General features: G+C 38.1%; 1 protein-coding gene across 1 annotated transcript in view; it reads left to right on the top strand.

Annotated features, from left to right (window-relative positions):
• Positions 1–21,177, top strand: part of LOC135219961 (protein pigeon-like) — a 198,669-nt gene that overhangs the window by 89,140 nt on the left and 88,352 nt on the right. Inside the window, 9 exon segments of the mRNA XM_064257205.1 lie at positions 4,709–4,764; positions 4,766–4,883; positions 11,187–11,393; positions 15,247–15,417; positions 16,112–16,213; positions 17,157–17,239; positions 17,425–17,639; positions 19,152–19,373; positions 19,593–19,664. Of these exon segments, the coding sequence (XP_064113275.1) occupies positions 4,709–4,764; positions 4,766–4,883; positions 11,187–11,393; positions 15,247–15,417; positions 16,112–16,213; positions 17,157–17,239; positions 17,425–17,639; positions 19,152–19,373; positions 19,593–19,664 (1,246 nt within the window).

The raw sequence follows: 21,177 nt of genomic DNA, 5'->3' as shown, positions 1-21,177 counted from the left end.
TCACGAGAAACTAATGACAAAAGTTAAAGCTTTGGGAATTGTAGGAGAAATATCAGACTGGATTGAAGACTGACTAACTTATAGAAATCAGAGTCGTAATAAATGGTGAAGAAACAGAATGGGCAGATGTAACAAGCATAGTTCTGTCCTTGGCCCTCTCTTGTTTTTGATTTACATTAATGTAGGCTTAACTAGCAGGATAGCCAAATTTGCAAATGACACCAAACTAGGTGTAAATGCAGCAGACCCAGATACAGTGGAAAGTTTAAGAAATGATCTAATAAAAATAGGAGCGTGGTCAAAAAGATGGCAAGTGCCTTTTAACTTGGATAAGTGTAAAGTATTACAAATAGGAACAACAACCCTCCTGCCAGCTACGTGCTGCTTGGGAATGACTGAAGAGATACAACACATTGCATTGTGGGAACTTCTTTACATACAAGATATGTGACACATGGAATAAACTGCTACCAAAAGTTATAAACAGCAACAGTGTGGAAGAGTTTAAAAGAAAGCTAGACAAAATCATTAAGACACTGTGAATGACAGTAAAACCTGCTCCTAGAGATAAGTAAGCACACAATGTCTCCTCAAATGGACTAACAAGTCTTTGAGACATCCTAATCCTTGTAACTCTTTGTAACTCTCTCTCTCTCTTAGCAAGGTCCCCAAACTATGCTGTGACTAGACAAGCGCACCAAATGACATACAGTCACCATATATCATTTGATGTAACTTCAAAACAAAGAAAATAATCTAGAAATTTCTCTCTAAATATGTATGATGCCAGTTGAAGGGAATTCAGTGGACTGAGTTAGGCAAACTTAATGTTACCTAATTTGTCAGCTGAAGTATACTGTAAATGTTTACCTAAGTTGGCTTTTTAGTCACTAAACTTCATAGCAAAGTGCCATGTCGAAGGCAGGGCTGGTGATATTTTAGCTAGGAGTGCCAGACAGAATAGAGTTGACTACAGAACTTAGGCCAAAGGCCAAGCTCTGTGACCTATGAGGTCATTCGGTGCTGAAACACAGATTGACAGTAAAAGAGGAAAGTCTCAGAGTTGCACTATGAATCAGTGGATAGAGAGGGTGGAAGATAAGGTGGAAGAAAGAGAATATTAACGGAGGTACAGTTTAAGGAATGAAAGGGGTTACAGCTAGAAGTGAAGAGACGCTGCAAAGAACCTCAAGTACGTAATGCCTATAGTACACTGCATGAGAAGCACTGACAGCCCTACTCCATTTCAGGGGTGGTGCTAGATAGGCCTTAACACCCATTGAAAGATGTTTGCACTGTCTAGTAAGGGCTTTAACCAAAGAAATCATTACTTGTATCACATTTGGATGTCTTATTTTGCTTAATGTTCATTAATATGTAAAGGCTATCTTTATCAATTCAAGTTAAGGAGAATTTATTGTTATGTACAGCAGTCCCCAATTATTGGCGGACCTGGTTATCAGCGATCCGGTTTTATGGCGGTTGTTTAGCACCATAAAATCGGCAATTTATGATGCCGTAATGGGATGAGTTCCGGTTATTGGTGCCATAAGGGTGCTTATGGTGTGCCATAAGGGTTCTTGGCATAAGGGTGCTTATGGCGTGCCATAAGGGTTCTTATGGCATGCCATAAGGGTGCTTATGGCATGCCTAAGGGTGCTGCATGCCATAAGGGTGCTTATCAGCGCCATAAGCGCCATTATGGTGGCCCACAAATCACTGAGTTTATGTTTAATTATGGCGGTTTTTTTCGCTTATCAGCACACCCCCGGAACGAACCCCACCGATAACCAGGGACTACCTGTATTTTGTCTAGATATTGGTGCCACATTTTAGAGTATCGTCAATAATCTTCTTATCCTTTCTGACTGACTCGTTGGATAGCATTCTTAAGCTCGCTAAGGCATTCAGTGAAACATAGACATTTTAAGACGGGAGGCTACCTGTGGTTGCTGACTAATTTTCATGTAGAGAATCTTAAATTCTTTCCTCAATTGAAATTCAGCCTTCAGCTGCAATTTCTGAGCAGGAGTAAAGTAAGTTATTCTTCTTTTTATAGAACAGGAAGCCATTTAATTTTGTTTTATTCAACCGATTATGTAAAACAGACTTTAAAACTTGTTTTTATTCATGTCATTATTGTCTGTAGCTGGCCGACAAAATACTTTCATGTGTCTCATCCATACAAATCAAGTCAAGTAGTTTCCATGTTTGAACCTGGTAAAATCATTTGTTCCATGTGATTATGGAGTAGATAATCACTGCATTTGCCCTATGTATATTTATATGCAAAACATTTCTATGCACTTCAGCTTTTCAGTGGAGCTGAGTAAAAGTCATGCAGCTTTTGTAATATATAGTTTTCTTATTTCTTGATAATACTAAGAGTTTGAGGTTTGCTAGCACATTTATTTATTGTTGTTTGGCATCTTTGTTTAGTTATTTTGTGTTTGAAAATACAACCTAAAGTAGAATGTCCACGGAATAGGTATTATATGTACTACTGTACTATAAGGATTTACACCATCTATAAAGAGTTTCTGCTGTAAGTCATAATACTACTTGAAGGCTTGATGTGTAGTTACAGAAGTATCTCCAATACTGTTTGTTCGTTTTTATTTTTCGGAAATGATGCAAAGCAACATGCTTATTGAAAATCCTGAAATTATATATATGTACAGTAGTATTTAGTTTTTGAAGATATGATTCCTTTATCCAAAATTCTTGGGACCAGAAGTGTTTAGGGCTTTGTTGTTCAGAGTTCTTCGAACTATGAAATATTTGCATGCAATAAAGTTCCATTTACTTGATCTATGGGGAATTGCATATCTCATGAAATGACATTTACTTCTTTTGACTAGTGCCATAAAAAAAGGTTCACATTTATATTTGCAGTACGTATCTTACATTTAGCATTTCGTATAAAACTCCTTAACATATACATAACACTAGTTACAAACAAATAATAAAAGGATAAACACAACATCTCCTACCCTCTCTACAGTACACTCCCATCCCCTTACAGTGTCTTTTATGCATGAGGCTAACACAAATATTTTTCTTACATACACAAGGGTAATTGTTAATGTAAACAAATAGTATACACCATAACATTTCCCCATAAATGAAAGAAAGTCAGGACTATCTTAAGCATGACCACTTCTATCTTTTTGTCTCACACTCCCAGCCTGTTACTTGAGTCTTGTACATATTTGTAGTATGATAACAAACATATTTCTGTGTTTTGCATTAACCTAACTTTTGCAGACATATCCATTAACACCTCAATGACTTGTTGAATGATGATGAATATCTTGCTCATTAGCATTTGGATTCATCCTTACTCATATAGATATAATAAAGGAAGTTGATTTTAAAGATATAAGTTATGACAAATTTGTTGACTATACATGTCCATATCAAATATTTTGTTTCTTTATGAATATGTACATTTTAAACTAATAATAGCAGTATATTGCTAATGTCCTGATGGTACTCTAAATATATTTTTTTAACCTAACCATTAGTAATTACATATGACTTTCTTCCAAGTATTTGGCATTACTTTCTCATCCTAGATTCCCCTTAACAGTTTGTGTCCATTCTTCCCCCTTAAATCTATACCATGTATAACCTCCAACATGCTTTACACCCCTGATAGGCTTAGTTTGCCTGTTCATCATGATACTTATAGTCCTCTATACATGCATAGATTATTTCCATCACTGGCCCCTCAACCTCCTTACCTCCCAAAACCCTCTCTTTCATATTCTTTGTTCCATTTTAACATTATTGTTATGCAAAACATATCCGTCTTTATCTTTGATGATTCTTGACTGACCGAGATTTTTGTCTTTGCTTTTCCCTTGAGTTTGATATTCTATAAATATCATTTTCACCTTCCTTTATACCTTGCGCAGTTGCTATTAATATCTTCTTAGTTCCTCTTCAGACTTCCCTAATTCATTTCTCAGCATTTTGCCACCCCCTCTTTTCTCTCTCTCTCTCTCTCTCTCTCTCTCTCTCTCTCTCTCTCTCACAAACACACTACAGATTAGTTGTTATGGTACGCTACTGCAATTTGAAGCTTATTGAAGATAGATATGTACGTACTGTGATATGTATTGTTATTTACTGGCATACAAAAATGCTAATCTTAACCCCATGCTCAACACTTGTGATTCAACATAAGCAACTGCACTTTATTCACTGAGGCTGAAGACTTTGTAAATATGTAAGGCAGTCCCTGGTTTACGGCAGGGATTCCGTCCCAGTGGCGCTCCGTAAGCCGAAAATCGCCGTAACCCAAAGCATCATAAATAGCACTCGCAGTGCTATTAATACCTCAAGTCCAGGTAACGGTACTGTAAATCCACTTATGGTGCTGAAAAATCTGGGTTAGTGGCACTGTGAGGCAAGCGCTGTAAGTCTGGAATGACGTAAACCCAAACCTGATGTAACCCAGGGTCTGCTTGTTATTTTCTATATTTTTTTAGAACAATATACTACAAATCACAATACTATGGATGATAAAAAGATACTATTTGCAGTTTGCCTGAGAAGTCCTAGTATTTTGTGGAAATTTCCATTACTGCCACATCATGTCAGTAAAAAAGTTTCTGGCTTTTGGGAATTTTTGATAAGGGATTCTTGACTTGTATTTCAAGAAAATTAATGACACTATTTTAATGAATTATTAAATTTTCAGCTCATGTGGAGTGTATGTGAAGATCTTTACAATCTTGACACCCCAGCCCTGCTACAGGATACTTGGTCAGTGAACGTATGCTGCTGTCCACAAACACATAGATTCAGATGCTGGTCATCTAATCTCCCTTCTTCCCATCACGACAGCCCCTTTCACATCAGACACTGAATATATCGTAAGTTTTTAACTAGTATAACGTCATAGAGATGGGCATATGTATCTGTTCAAATCCAGATGGTCAGTAAAAGAAGAGAAAACATAACAAAGCATCCTTTTAAGCAGATATTGGGTGAATGATTTATTAATGTAATTTCTTCGTGTTCACTAGTTCATTATTGTGTGTGAGTTTTTGACCTGCTGTTGCATTTGGTGTAGTGTATAATTTTCAGAATGAAAGGAGTATTATACTGGGACATTTATATAAGTTTATCTTAGGTAGAGTACAAGTCTTTATAATTTCTTGAAGAGTTTTTAGCATCGGTTTATTAATTTTAAGTTTTAGTAATAGCCGTTAAAATTACAAAAGTTATTAAATTTTGTTCTGATGAGCTTTGAAAAAAATGTTTGTAATAACTAGAGGCAATGTAGATGTATTAACGTAGACTGTCTATCAGTCACTGAAATTTTGGCATTATTGCACTGGTAACCAAACTACCGATTAACAAATACTGGAGCTTTACAGTTTTTTTTTGTTTTTGTCCTAAGAATTAGTACAATTAGATAGTTTCTGTATCACACCAGTTTCACCATATCTGTTATGTACACAAGTGAACAGGAAATGGAAATTCCGCCACATTTACTTGGTACTGTGATAGCTATTTTTTAAAATACTGTGTAGAGTATTTTTTTTTCTGCTGGAATACAAACCAATGCCTTTTAAATGGGGAATATCTTTTGTGCATAGCTGAATGGTGAATGTTGAATGAAAGTAGCTGTAATGATAACCTTATGGTGGCGCTGGTGAGAGAGAGGGAAAACCAACACTGCCACCATATACATATTGATGAGGTTGTGCATTACTGTTCTCTTCCTCTTCCTTGGATGGGTGTAGCTGAGTTCACAGTTCACATTCATTTGTGTCTTGTTTTTTTGTATTTTTGTCTCAGTTGTTGCATTTTTTCTCACATAGAGAATAAACAAGAATGTATATGTACTACATATAATGGTTGTTGGCAAACATGTGGCTGCTTCTTTTCTCTATGTATGTATGGAGAATAAACAAGAATAATGTATGCACTTTGAGGGTCGTAGGCAACGTACATATCTGCTTCTTTTCTCTATGTATGTAGAGCCCAATAAGTTTTGTTCTTATTGTCAAGGTGAGGTCTTTGTCCATTCTTCACCATGTGAGGAATGTGTAGATTAGGCATTTCCTCATGGGAAAGATTTAGCAAGAGAAAGAGGAAGGACAAGATGCCTTCCCCCTCTTTGTGAGGAGTTTTGCATGGTGAAGTTGGCAGATCCAGCTGGGACCTTTCTTCCACCATTTTCAATCCTCTTACCACTTGCTGAGAATTACTGTACTGCCATAAACATAAAAGCACAACAATAAATAAATTGAGGAAGTTTATGATGCAATGGATTGAGTATGTTGGATGGGAATTTGAAGAAATGCTGAAGGAATGGCGTATTGTGCATATATATTCTACTCCGTATATGCCCAGTGCGAATGATTTGGCTGAAAGGACTGGATGATTAAATGCGACAATGATTGCGATATGTATGTAGGACGTGCAGTGTGGGCATATAACACAACACTGCAGAAGAGTATAGGTATGTCTCCATGCAAGTATGTGTTGAATATTGAAAGGATGTTAGGCCACTTTTGGGTCTGTCAGAGAGTAATCAGGATTTGTGGAAAAAAGTGAGTGAAAGGTTTGAAAGTTTTAAGATTCGGGATAAAGTGTTGAAATAGGTGGTTGAGATGGGAAGAATGAATGGGAATAAGGTAAGAGAGAAATTGGAAGGGCTTTTTGAGATTTTAGAAGTGGGACCGGTTGGATTGAGTTATGTTTTGGGGAAATTGCAAGTAGGTGGAGGGATGGATGAGGTTAGGGCACACCATTACCAGATCCGTAAGTGGAGGGAAGTACCACAGAATATTCAGGAGAATGTGATGAGTGAATGGTTGAGGGTGAATAAGTATGAGCTGAGTGTTGGTGAACAGATGGGTCTGGGAGATTGCCAGTTAGTGTTGGTTGAGTATGGAAGAAAGCGGAAGAGTGTAGAGAAAGGAAGTGGAAAGAAGAAGCTTGAATGGCATGATAAGGATGTTTGTGGTAGAGTGCAAATGGTTGATAAAACATGTAGTACGGATGACTTTGAGGGAATGAATGATACTTATAGTGTATGTGGGTTTGAGTTAACATGGATAAAGTGAGACCTCAGTGGGAAGGAAACCAAGTAGTAAGGAGGTAGTTGACAGGATGGATAAATCTTTGGAAGAGTTTGACAGAAGTATGGATGAACTGAGTGGTTTGATAGCAGAAATAGGGGAGCTATTGGGACCAGAGCTAGAAGATGTTGATGAAGTAGTGATTGAGATTTGGGAGGATAGTAGTGTGGGAGATAATGGAAATTTGAATGAAAGTGGTTTGGAAGAAGTGAATGGCGATGTAACTGAGAGAATGTATGAGGGTCCTCAAACAAGATACAGGGGATCTGCATTCAAGCATCCTTGGGTGTTTCAGACATCAATTTAGTGTGAGTGTTGTGAGTGTAAGGAGACATTGTCAAATGTAACGGGGGAGGTAATATGGAGGAGAAATGACGGTAGTTTAAATTTTGACAACGTCTTTGAGGGTTGCGTCGAAGTAACAAGATGCTGTATTGTACTGTTGCCTAGTTCCTACAGGTTTTTCTTCTGGTCAGAGCTTACTTGTCACGGTTTTCAGCTTTTTGGGCACCAGCTTGAAGAGCCCCAATATTTTGGGTTAGATTTCAGGATTAAATTGGCCCAAGAGTCCTCCAGAATTTTTGGTATGATCATAAACAGTAGTTTTGGTAAAATGTGGTCTGCTATTGAGTGTTATGCCATGAAAACCCGAGTGGAAAAGTAATTTATTTTCTCTAAACAAAAAGAAAAAACAAAAAATAACAAAGGACTTATTTTAAATCAAGGAGAGTATTATTATACAAGTGAAATCCTTCCATATAAAAATAGTATTTCTTTATTAACAAGGAAACAATACTCAATAAGTTCCAATAATCAACAAAAGATAACAGTGGTGCACAATATTCATACAAAAATTACTTTCCCAAGAACTTTCATCCAGAACATTTAAAATTAAATTACTCAGGTTAATGTCATATCAAATGAGACACAAAATATTCAGTGTCCAAGTTTTACAAATTTATAGCTCTTGAATAGGGAGCTCAATTGAATGGCAAGCTTCTACACCTGTGATAAAGAACCAATTGAGAGTCTGCAGTGTGTCAATTTCAAACCATGACCCCGGGAATAAGAAGTTTCATACTTTCACTTATATAGGCAACAAAATGTTGTTTTATTGTGCTGATTACAACTGCAATCTTGAGTAAGATCAACAAAACGTTACATAAATACGTAATATTGTTCAAATGAGCACTGGGAAGGTTGAGAAGGACGTTGGATCAATGCCGGTCATGAAAGGGACTGGAGGCCGACGACGCCATATTGGATTTAAAAACTGCCCTTAAAACATATTTTATGAAGACCTCACATGCTTATTTTAGTTTGTATGGCTCTTTCATATATTACATTTTGTGACAGAACTTCAGTCTATTGAATGGTATGCTTAAAGATGTAATTGTATTCTTCTTTCACCTATTAAATATCGAGAGAATAAGGCTGATCCACATGAGTACAATGGATCCAAGGTGGTTGTTACCCTAATGCCTTACAACTCTATCCTACGGCAAGGGGATTGATGGGAATGCGGGGTTTTGGGTGGGGTAAATCACTTGGGAGAATTATGCTTACAACTCTTATCTACGGATAAGGGGGACCGATGGGAAAGCAGGTTATGGGTGGGGTAAAAAAACACTTGGGTTTTGCCTTGTTATTGTGTTATTTCCTCTTATTTATGACATTTGAAACACAAAATACAAGCTGAAGTAAGCGATAAATAAACCGATAATGGAGCATTACATACCCAAAATCCACCTATTACTACTACTATTACGATGCCAAATCCTATCCTGTGAACATCCAAGGGTGGGCAGTTCTCCATTCAGTAATGCTGTAGGCCAGGCACATCCCAGGCAACCAAAATATGCTAGATTCAGATGATGGGTATAAAGTGGTATCTACATCCCCAAGTAACAAAAAATCTGTTTTAAAATATGGGGTTCCTCTCTACTCTTTTTGTGACCAGGCTAAACATGAAACTTCCAGTCATTAGCTCTCCAATTCCAGATCATTGGGTAATGATGGAAGATTCATTCCAATACTTCTGGGACTGTTTGGATGTGTAAGCATTTCCACCATCTGTCTTCTTTGAAGAACAATCAACTGAGTTTTTGTCATTCTAAACCTATGAATAACTGTGTTGCAATCTTCTTTGTCAACCCCACCTTCAGAGGTACCATTGGTCAGATCACTTCCTTCACTTAACATGTAGAGGTCATTCAGTGCATTCTCCAAGAGAGAGGTTTTTCTCGCATGGCTATAAGGCAGTCCCTGGGTTATGACGGGGGTTCCGTTCTGAGATGCGTTGTAAGCCGAAAATCGTCGTAAGCCGGAACATCATCAAAAATTCTAAGAAACCCTTACTTTTAATTCTTTGGGTGCATTAAAAACTATGTAAACTGCATTCTTATTGCATTTTTTCATCAAAAAAACCTTCAAATATTGATTATTTTGCATTTTTGGTGTCATATTTCTTCTGCCAGATCAGTGTTGTAGGCGTCGTAACCCTGGAAATAAGTTCTGATGAACATAATTGAAAAGCGCCTTAACCTCGGAACGTCGTAAGCCAAACCCATCGTAACCCGGGGACTGCCTGTACAGGAAATGTCAGGTTACCTCTGTATGCCTTTTACCACTGTTTGTTAAGGGAAGTGGGTCATTCTCTGTGATTGGTGTCATAGAAAGGGTACCCTCCAATCAGAGCTTCTCTTCATCTAATGGCACACTTCCTTATCTTTCTTCACGAAGACAAGTCCCTTTCAGTCTCTGCAGTGAAGGGCTATCATTCAACATTGTCAAAGCATTTAAACTGAAGGGATTGGATACTGTTTTGAGGAATGTCCATGCTGATGAGAGATTTTGAAGTCTTTTCCGCTACAGAACTTCAACCTCGGGAATGGGATGTCTCTGGCAGTAGGGAGTCTAAGTCTCCTTATGAGCCACAGCCTTTGGCTTCAGACAAAGACTAAACTTTGAAGACTGTTTTTCACTTGGTTATGGCCTTGGTGAAAAGAATGGGAGAATTGCATGGATTTCTTAAGTTGTCCAACACTCAGGGAATTGGTCACTTAGTTTCTTGGTTTCTTCCCTTTGGGGTTTCACTGGGGTAACTTATACGAGATGCTTCTGTTCCTAGTCTGAGCTTAAAAAGTATGCATACAATGAGGGAGGCCGTCTGGCATGGATATACCACTTTTACCTCATTCTGTGTGAGTGGCTATGCTAACAAGTTCTTTGGAAACCTCCTTAGGACCTGTAGTGCTGCTCAACAGGTTATGCGTAATCACTAACTCCTTTTGGACAGTATGGTATGGTGTGTATGGATCCCTCCCTTACCTCTTGGAGCACCAATTAGGTTGAAGTACATGCTGGAAAACTTCAGTTGAGGTAAGGTAATTGCACAACAAACAAGCGATTCTATTTAGTATAGAATACATCTTCACTCTACAAGGTGGCAGATAACATGACAGAACTTACCCAAACCCTCTCTTTTGTATGATTCAGTTTGATTCTTTTGGTTTCCAGATCCCATTACCAAGGAATAGTTAGGTTATGCCGCCTGGCAACTTGTCATTCCCTATGGGGAGTGCCATGATTCCTGGAAAGTGCTTTCCCCAACTTTTAGGGGTTGCAGTATAGGGCTCTACTTTTCTAGCCTCTGAGAAAAGTAGGGTCCCTGAGAAGAATGTTTTTTGTGGACTTTTCTCGAACCCAAGAATATTTTCTTCTTGATTAAATGTTTCCACACACTTTTGGGATAACCTTCCATTTAAAGAGTAAGTTTCCCCTTATAAGGTATCAGATTTGTTATCCCATAAGCAAATCAGTTTTTAAAAAGTTATTTGTGTTTTTCCCTGTATACATACTAGACCCTTTTATTGTATTATATCCCACCTCTATCACACCTTTAAATCCCTAAAGCAACCAGATGGACAGGAATGGTGGTTTCTCCACTCTCACTACAACCACCCTATGGCTATCAATATACTAACTTACTGCATTTGTTCAACTGTTCGGCTCTACATGAAAGGTATTCTCTACTTGAAATCTTTGTAAACCTATTACTTCAAAGTCTTTTTATATTTACAGGAATCGCCCGTTGAAGAAAATGTTAGAATATCCTACTGCTTCCTAGAAAATGCATGCATCATGCTGCTGTCACCACGAGAACGGGTTGTGAGATCACTTTCTGACACTTGGACAAAACTTTGGGAGCACACTAGCCGCAGGCACCACAATCGCTTTAGTCTTACAGATGTTGTTGACAAGCTGATGGTTTCATTAGACTCATACAAGGTGTGTAATTTTATTTAACCCTTTGGAGTTATTTTTTATAGGCTGCTGTACTATTAGTGTTTTATTAATTCAAGTTTAGACTTCTTTCATCTTAAAGGATGCTGTTGTAATGAAAGTCCAGTTAATGTTTTGAGTATCATGGCAGTTTCTGTTGAATTGTCTCACATCAGTCATTACTATGGAAAGTCTGTTTGTTCCTACACCGTATACAAACCTTCCGTCCTTTACTTAGGATAGATTGCTGCTCAGCTGAAACTACCGGCTAATGCATTCTTTTATACTGAGGTAGTTAACTACTGGGCCGGTAGTTACCTGCCCTGCGGTGTGGAAGCACCGCCTTCCCACTGGCTCACTGAGTAGTCACTTTGATTACAGCCAGCAGCGAGGAAAGATCTCTCTCTTTCGCTCACTGTCTTGTTGAAATATTTATCACATTCTTTTTCTTTTTCTAGGTAAATGCAAGTATGACTGATGAGGTGGTTATGCGTTCCTGCCCTGGTGTCCCTGGTCAGAGGTGTGGGACTTTTCATGAGCAGGATTGACAGAGACCCTCACTCACTTTGCCCTTGGTGAGGGCATTCCTGTACATCGGAATCCCCCTGTAAGGAGTGTCGTACCTGGTCGCCTGCCAAGTGGGTTGAGTATATCGGAGGCGAAGTAAAAAGAGGAAGAGGGATTCTTCACCTTCGAGTTCTTCCTCGAAGACCAAGCGACCCAAACCTACTGCCTCCTTGTCGGGGACTCGTCCATTGGGACTTTCGGTGTCGCATTCCTCCGGGACTGAGGCGTATAAGAGCAATGAATTAACTTCTATGGCGAAACAGGAAGACCTGACCCTTCTAAGGATGTGCCTTGCCTTTCAGTTCATGTTGATGATGCCCTTCGTGTTTTGTGGCCTTCGTTGGGACTTCCTGGCCTGCCGTCAAACAGCGCTCTCCTCTGGGGCTGTGTCTCCCTCCTTAAGTCTCTACAGAGGAGTCAGCCTCAACCAGCTGTCCTGTCAAGAATGATGCCCTTCTCTCTGCGTTGCAGCCTCCGGAGCCCTCCCCTGTGGAGGCTCCTCTCGATGCTGGCCAGATTCGTCCTCCTATCTGCCTGCCTTCAGGGATGCGGGCCCTACAGCTTCGCATTGTCCCTTGACAGGGTCCTCGGACTCCTCCTGACACACCTTCTTCGAGAACCAGCAGTGACTCTCAGAGAGGCAGTAGAGACTCCTCTCAGAGATGTTCTGACGCGCGCTCTCCTTCAGTACCTGCTGGACCTTCGCGATGCTACAGCACGCGCACAGGAGGCATGACTGGCCTTGAGTGGTGACTGTCTCATTGGGAAATCCTTGTTGACAACACTTTCTTCGTCTCCTTCCTGCAGTCCAGAAGGGTCAGGGTCTTGTATAAGCTGGCAATGAGGACTTTCACTTCTACAGAGAGCCCTGTACCTCTGTTGTTTTGGTGTCATGCTACATGGGATTGTCCTTCTCTGCAGAGATGTCCATAGCCGAGTTACAGACCCAGAGATTTCCTTTGTCAGATTTGTTGCTGTGTCCTTGAAAATTAATCTTCCTCCATATTCTTCTGCAACCAGCCTTGCTGGCTAGAACAATGGATATTGCACTTCAGGTTTGGTCTGGTGGGATACCACATTCACTGTGCAGGCCTGTTGAGATGGCTTCCAGTGAGTTTTTTGGGTTCTGTCAAACATCTGATGGCTTCTTACACTTGAAACTCATGTGAGAACAGTTTTACAGGAGTTTTTGGACTCATCACAAGATGTCACTGGTCTCTTCAGGTCAGAGGGGTCCCCAGCAGAATTCTTTTCCCAACTCTCATCTTCCATCCTCAGTCACTGCTACTTAACCTGTGAAGTTATATAACTTCAGTTATATATGATCGTGTCGAAGATACTGGAGTCTGTTCTACTAGTGAGACTTCAACCCTTTCAAACACCTCTGACAACCAGTTTGGATTTAAAGCATACCACTCAAACAACACTTTCATCTATATACTGAAAGAATTGCTGAACTATTACCTATCATCAGCCTCTCCTGTTTTCCTGTGTTTTGGAGATGTGAGAAAAGCATGTGACAGAGTGAACTACCTGAAGCTGCAAAAACAAGGATCACCTCTATATTAATTGGCATTTTATATTGCTGGTTCACCACACAACAATTCTGTGTCAGATGGGGTAACGTATTGTCGTACACCTTCGGCACCTTAAACGGGCCTCTGCAAAGGGTCATTCTCTCTCCATACCTGTTTAATACATACACAGATGCCCTGAATATCAAACTGAACTCACTCCCAATAGGATGCACTGTCAACGAAACAATTATGTATAAACAACCTCTGTTACACTGATGATATGGTTCTGATTTCCCCATCAATGCAAGGTCTCAAGCAACTCATTGACACTTGCTGCCAATATGCAGAGGATTTTGATATCTTATTCAATGAAACAAAGACCTAGTGCATGTTGCTGCTCCTGAGATCACTTAAGCATATTGTAAAACCACAGATTTTCCTTGGAAATCATCGGCTGGAATTTGTGCACAAATTTCCATATTTGGGTCACATTATCACAGGCAGCCTAAAAGATAAGGCAGACATAGAACAGAGCCATGTGCAATAACAACATGATTGCAAGGAGGTTTGCCTTCTGTCACTGAGATGTGAAAGTGCTGCTCTTCCTCTCGCACTGCTACAGTAGGTGGTATATATGGGTGTTCCCTTTGGACGAGCTATACCTGAGAGACCATGAAATGTATCACTGTTGTTCACAATGACATTCTAAGATGCCTCACAAACACGCTTCGCTACTACTCTGCCATGCAGATGTTCACAGGAAACTGCTTGGATAATTCAAAACTACTGTAAGGTGAACGATATTCAGTGAGGCAAGAAGATCTAAATTGTGGAAAAGATGGGAAAATGAGGTGTTTGTTTCCAAATGTTTAATCCCCAGTTTTACAGTGTCATCTGCAGAATCTGTCATTGCTATAATATTTCTATGATTATTGGCATTAGATGTCTTTTTTTCATTATTACTGTACATATCAGTACGTACAGAGTTTTGCTACATTCAATTTTTGTATTTAGCCTTCATGGACCTGACTACTGTGACCACCTAAGGTCCCCAGCTGGAATTTAATTATATGTAATCTGTTCTCTAATTGTTGTAATTTTGGCCAGACCAAAGTGTACAAGAAATATTAATGATTTTATATACTGTAGATATGTGGTTGAATTAGTGAGAAAGATGAAAGGTCAAAAGATGTAAAACCCAACTCAGTTTTACTGGTAAGATTATTTGAGTTGCTGATAATCCTCCTTCTAAGTAAATTCTGGCCTATGAATCTTTTGAGATGTGATCATTCAAGTTTTCAAGTCTAGTGTTTGTTCATAATTTTATTACTTTAAAATTTACTCTACTTACCACATTGTATAAGTTGGCTGAAGAGGTCACAATTTAGTGTTAGTGAAATGTACTTATCTCTACATTTAGTTAGATACTGTTGGCAATATGTGTGCTACACAACTGTTATGCATAATAAGAATTTAAACAAGGAAAACAAAATGTTCTTTATGGCCCACAGCTAGGTTACAAAGGAAATGCAGACCAACTGAAAGCTAACTTAGGTCAGAAATTAATCCTGGGAAATAACAAAGGTTATACAGTATAGTACAGGTAATCCTGTTCTATGTTTGTATGTAGGGAACTTTCATGAAGTCAGCAGGTAATGTAGTATATGGTGAATGTAGAATTAATTCTTCCATAACCGGAATATTCGTTGGATTTAACCTATATTTTGAGTACTACTGCACATTGTCTCTTATTAATTTCCTTCGTTATTCAACAGCCTGAAGCTCTGTCTAGAGGTAGCACTCCTGTGTCTCCTGCAAGTCCTCTTGTTGGTGGCCTCACCATCACTTCCTTGGGTATCACTTTGGCTCATCTCATGTTTGACCCTCTCCCCTTCAATGAAGCAGAAAACACAACTTCATCAAAATTAGAGCACCTTCTCTCAGTGGTATGAAAAACTGTATTCATTTTATTGAATCTTTACGCAAAATTCAATTCAGCCTTATGAATGGTATGCAGTTCATCAGATTTGCTTAAATTTGCACTTGAATATAGAAGGTATTTCTTGTTACTTCATCCTCCAGCTTGACTTTGTTCTTCGACTACAGTAAAATCCTTTGTAACCTGCAACCTCGAGTTGTTGCCACTTGAATTGGAATTTTCCCTTGCATGAGAGAAATCCTAAAATGCCATACATAAATCCTGAACTGTCATTTTGTTATTCATTATCAATTAACACTATTAGTACCTATTTTTCAGTTTTATATTGTTAAATAGTTCCTAACATTCGTAACCAAATCTTTGCATTGATATGCACATATTACATGCATGATCACATGTTTATGTATCAGATGGTAGATGAAGCTCAGCAATATGCTTCCACTATATATACATATATAGTATCTACATACATATAGTACATAAATATAAAAAAAAAATTTATTCTTAAGGTTCCTTTCTGATAAGTTGCTGTGACAGTTTAATATGCCAACAAATATGGTATGTTAGTTGACATGACAGAAATGAACACTGATTTTTTGTGTTTTGAAGTACAAAATGAAATTATATAAATATATATATATTTGAATCTTATTTTTTAACTCATGGTCCAATTGTACTAATTGAGATATTTTCTTTTCCAGACTTTAAGAGAACTAAGTATGTACTGTTTAAAGCATTTTCCACATGAATCTCCAATGCGAGTGCATGCGGTCGCCAGTAAATATGTTTGCGCACAACTTCAGGTAGGAATAATGAAATGTGTTGTTGTTACTGCGAATAACTTGCTTTTGATGAATTATAGAAGAGGCCTTATTTGAGATGCAGAGTAGTGTGATGGCCAGAATCTCTGTCCAGTTTTAGCCCAGGCCTGACAATTTACGATTCCCGTCCATTCACAGTCGGAATAAAGATCTAGGCTGGAGAATATACAGTATACAGGCAGTCCCCAAGTTACGACGGGGGTTCCGTTCTTGAGACGCGTCGTAAGCCGAAAATCGTCGGAAACCGGAACATCGTAAAAAATCCTAAGAAAACCTTACTTTTAATGCTTTGGGTGCATTCACAACTGAGTAAACTGCATTTTTCTTGCATTTTTCATAAAAAAAGCCTTCAAATACTGATTATTTTGCATTTTTGGTGTCATATTTCTTCTGCCAGATGAGGGTTGTAGGCGTCGTAACCCTGGAAATAATTTCTGATGAATATAATTTAAAAGCGCCTTAACCTCGGAACATCATAAGCTGAACCCATTGTAACCAGGGGACTGCCTTATCCCCAAAGGAAACAGGCAGTCCCCGGTTGTCAGCAGACTTGGTTAATGGCGATCCGGTTTTATGGTGCTTATCTAGCACCATAAAATCGGCGATTTATGGCGCCATAACTGGCTGAGTTTTGGTTATTGGCGCAGTAAGATGGTGATAATAGAGTTACGGCATCATAACATACCTAACAGAGATGCCATTAACCGGTTATCTGTGCCATTAACCAAATCCGGCGCCATAAATCACCGAGTTTCGGTTAATGGCAGTTTTCGCTCATCAGCACCACGCTGAGAACAAAACCCCTGCCGATAACCGGGGACTGCCTGTAGTACTAATTTGAAATTATATCATTAAGGGAAATCTTATTATTCAGCTGATATGTTGCATTTTCATGAAGATTTTAAAATCTACCTGTCAATTTCAGGTGTCTCGTCGATTATGTTCAATTCTCTGTTCATCACAGACCTTGATTCCTACAGAAAAGGGTGAAAAAGGCTTCAGTTTTATGTAAGTAAAGTAATGGAATAAATTACTTTAAATTTGTTATACTTCTTACATATTCTTCTTAGTCTGCCTCACATTGTAATAAATTTCTTTCGTGAAATTAATCTTAAATGTAGAACTGAGAGTATGAAAGCCAGAATTGTGCAATATCTTTAAATATCATTAGATGTCCTGTTTGTTTGTTTCAGAGAGCAGCTGGATGAAGCTGTTGCCAATCGTCTCTTCACTCTCCTAGAGCGTTATCATTCCGCTACGGAAGCTGTGGCTTATCCACTCCCACAAGGCTACAACTCTTTCTTGTCATATCTTGCTTACAGATGTTTACCTCATCATGTCTTCATGCAGTATGTCAGAAGAGGTGTTCTCCAGCTGAATGTTGATGTACTAAGAGAAATTATTTATGGTGAGTGTTATAATGTTCCAACACAGTATTAAGAGTTTCAATTCTTTTAGCTTCTTGCTGAACTAGGGGGTTGTTATCTGACTCTGACCTTACCCAGAACAGATAATGATGATGCAAGACCATATAATGGCTCACATTTATCTTTAAAAATTCCATAACTTTGGAAACAATTATTTGTTCACAGAAAATCAGTAACTTAGCCCTTTTCATGGTCCTGTAACCATCTGGTATAGTCCCTCTGAAGTAAATACAGTGAATAGTGGCTGTAATTGCATGAGAGCAAGTGGACCTTCAGTTCTTAGGTAATAAGCATAGTTAGTATCTGTCTGTAGTAATAAGCCCTACCTCCTGGGGTTTCATCAATTTTCTATTCTGTGGTCAAGAATTTCCATTCTTTTTATTCTAAGTTAGTGTTTATTTTTATCTACAAGTAAGTTGAATAACTTAACTTTCTTTTAGTTTTGATATAGTGGGATAACTACCAATTAACTGTCAGAACTGTAGCTAACTTCTCAGTAATTCCTTTAGTTTTTTTTTTCTTCTTTTTAACAGAAGATTGAATACACTGCATTTCTTATATTTTGTAAGTTCTGATGTCAGAACTTTGTAAAGATCTAATGTTAGCCAGTTTAAGAAAACATGTCAGTGGAAAGAGGAAGACACGCAAATACTCAAGGTATGAAAAAAAAACTCTCATAAATGTTTTGTACCTACCGCAGGAAGTTGAAAGTGGATATTCCCAACCCTGGTGGGGCCTCTTTTCCAAGACACTTGTAAGAATATCAGCTATAATTGTAGCGGGTTATTCATGTTATTTCTAATAATTTTCTGTTCTTTTACAAAATTACAATTGCAAGTCACATAATATGGTACGAGCAGTTCCCGGTTCCGTTATTGGCAGGGTACTGATAAGTGAAAACTCCCATTAACTGAAACTTGGCAATTTATGGTGCTTTGGTGCCAAGTTTCGGTTAATGGCAGCAATAACCGGTCAATGGTGCCTCTGTTAGGTGTATGCCATAACTCTATATTATCCGATAACCGAAAGTCGTCCCGTTATGGCGCCATAAATCGCTGATTTTATGGCAAAACCAGATTGCCATTAACCGAGACCACTGATAACCGGGGACTCATTTATTGGCGATCTGGTTTTATGGCGCTAAAATCAGCAATTTATGCCGCCATAACGGGCTGAGTTCCAGGTATCAGTGCCATAGGAGTTCTTATGGTGCGCCCTAAGGGTGCTTATGGCGCCAATAACCGGTTATCAGCGCCATAAGTGCCATTATGGCGCCATAAATTGGCGAGTTTCGGTCAATGGTGGTTTTCGCTTATCGGCACACCCATGGGAACGGAATCCCTGCCGATAACCGTGGACTGCTTGTAGTGATAATTTAAGGATAGTGATAAATAATAAACAGCTGCAGTGAAAGAGTAGATTTTCATTTGTTCAAAAAATTGTTGAGTGATATAGATACGACAGTAATCTTTAAAATATTGTATTTTTCTCAGACTTGGATGACTTACCCAAAAATGTGGAACGAAAGCTAGAGATTGTATCGTCTGTACCAGTTGTTCGAAGTCTGAGGGCATTGCAGTACTGGCAGCATCCAATGTCTCTGATACTGCGATCAAGATTACATGCTGCGTCTATTTTAGCCGGAGAAGGGCCAGGGCAACCTCGTACCCCTACTCAGTCTGGCAGGATTAGTGCTCAACATCTTCAGAATAAAGGTGAAATATAAAGCATCTGAAAAAGATCAAGATTTGTACAATGTCTTGGTACAAAAAGGTTAATTTATTCAATAAATTCTTGCATATAAAGGGAATTATGACTTTCGTGACAATTGCTCTTGTAGTAATATTATTATTCTCAAGGAATTGAGAATCTTTAGATTTATTTGCAAAGTTCATAGGAAATAGAAATAATAAAACCCTTTGAATCATTTTCAGGTCTGACTGCTTTTCCAACAGCTGATCGTTTGTCTCCATTTGACACTTTCTTAGACCTGCTAACTGCTAAAGGTAAGGTAGTTCAAATGCTACAGTTTGGCATTTTTTTTATTAGATATTGTATTGTCTTTGGATAAAATTAACATCCAGAATATATTTAGGAATGTTTTGTTTTGATTAAAAATATGTAGTATGTACAATAATTAATTTTGTCAATACACTTCAACAAAAATTATTGGAAAGAAATAGCTCATGATTCAGAACCTAAATTTAGTTTGGTAGATATTTTCCTTTTGTGATCATACAAATTATTTTTCACGAAAGAGAATAAACAGTGCATGAATACAATAGAATAATTTTACACAGTCCTCTTAAGGTGAGAAATAGGATAAAACTCATTTTACCAGCTTAGATTTCTCAGGTAAGAAGGTACATGTAATTGATTTCTCAGCTTTGTGAGGAAATTTCTAATTATGAATAAAGGCACTTGAAATATAGTTTGTTTTGCATTATTGTATTATTAAACACATTTGAGTACTACTATTGTAAAATGTGGATCTAATTCCTAGGTAATGAAATATACTTTAATAATTCTCAGTCATGTAGTGTTGAGGTCATGATTTTACTTTGCTCATACAGTAACATACCTCTTATTTTGGACTTTGCTCATACAGTAACATACCTCTTATTTTGGTTGTGATGTTGTGGCCTGTGCACTGCTTGCTTACAGGGATTCAAATTACTGACCAGAAAAAAGTAATTTTTACATATTCAGTGGTACCTCGGTTCACAAACCTAATTTGTCCAAAGACGCTGTGCGTGACTCGAAATATGCATAACCTGAATTAACTTTCCCCATTTAAAATAATATAAAAACAAACAATTCTTTCAAACCAAACCTCAGAAACACTACTTTTCCATTTTTTATGGTTTTCTGGCACAAAGTTATGCTTTACTTCACTGCATCCAATACAGGTAGTTGTGGACTTAATACCACAATTGGTTACGACCACCTGGTCGTAAATCGATTTGGATGCAAGTCGTCCTATGTTAATTTACCATAAGAATATTATACTAGCCTAGCCTACACTAGGGTAACCAGTACTATCATCTTTACATATAGGGTAGCCTAGCCTACACCACACAGCATACTTTATACATATATGGCAAAGTAATTATTAATTTCAGCTAATTCTCTAGGTTCAATGCACACTGGCTTATGATAATTCAGTACAAAGAGAAATTGATTAACATTTAACAAGTTAGCCTCGTGTATACAATGATGATGTTATCATGGTACGTACATATCGTATATATACGAATACAGTAGCCTAACCTACAGTATACTGTATACTACATATACAATATAATTTAGTAATTTATTAATATAAGCCAATTTTGGAGGTTCAATGCATTCTGACTATGATATATCAGTAGAAAAAAAAATGTGCACGAAACGGGAATCAGATTCGGACCAACATTGGCATACCTAATTGAGCGATGTTAGGCTGCTGACGGCTACGCATATTTATGAAATAAAAACACAATGAATATGCATCTTTTCTGTGAATCTTTTAAAAAGTTA

The sequence above is a fragment of the Macrobrachium nipponense genome, chromosome 1 (genome assembly GCF_015104395.2).
Source record: "Macrobrachium nipponense isolate FS-2020 chromosome 1, ASM1510439v2, whole genome shotgun sequence".
Taxonomy (NCBI): Eukaryota; Metazoa; Arthropoda; class Malacostraca; order Decapoda; family Palaemonidae; genus Macrobrachium; species Macrobrachium nipponense.
Note: the sequence above shows the minus strand (reverse complement) of the source record. Positions and strands in the feature narration are given on the sequence as shown.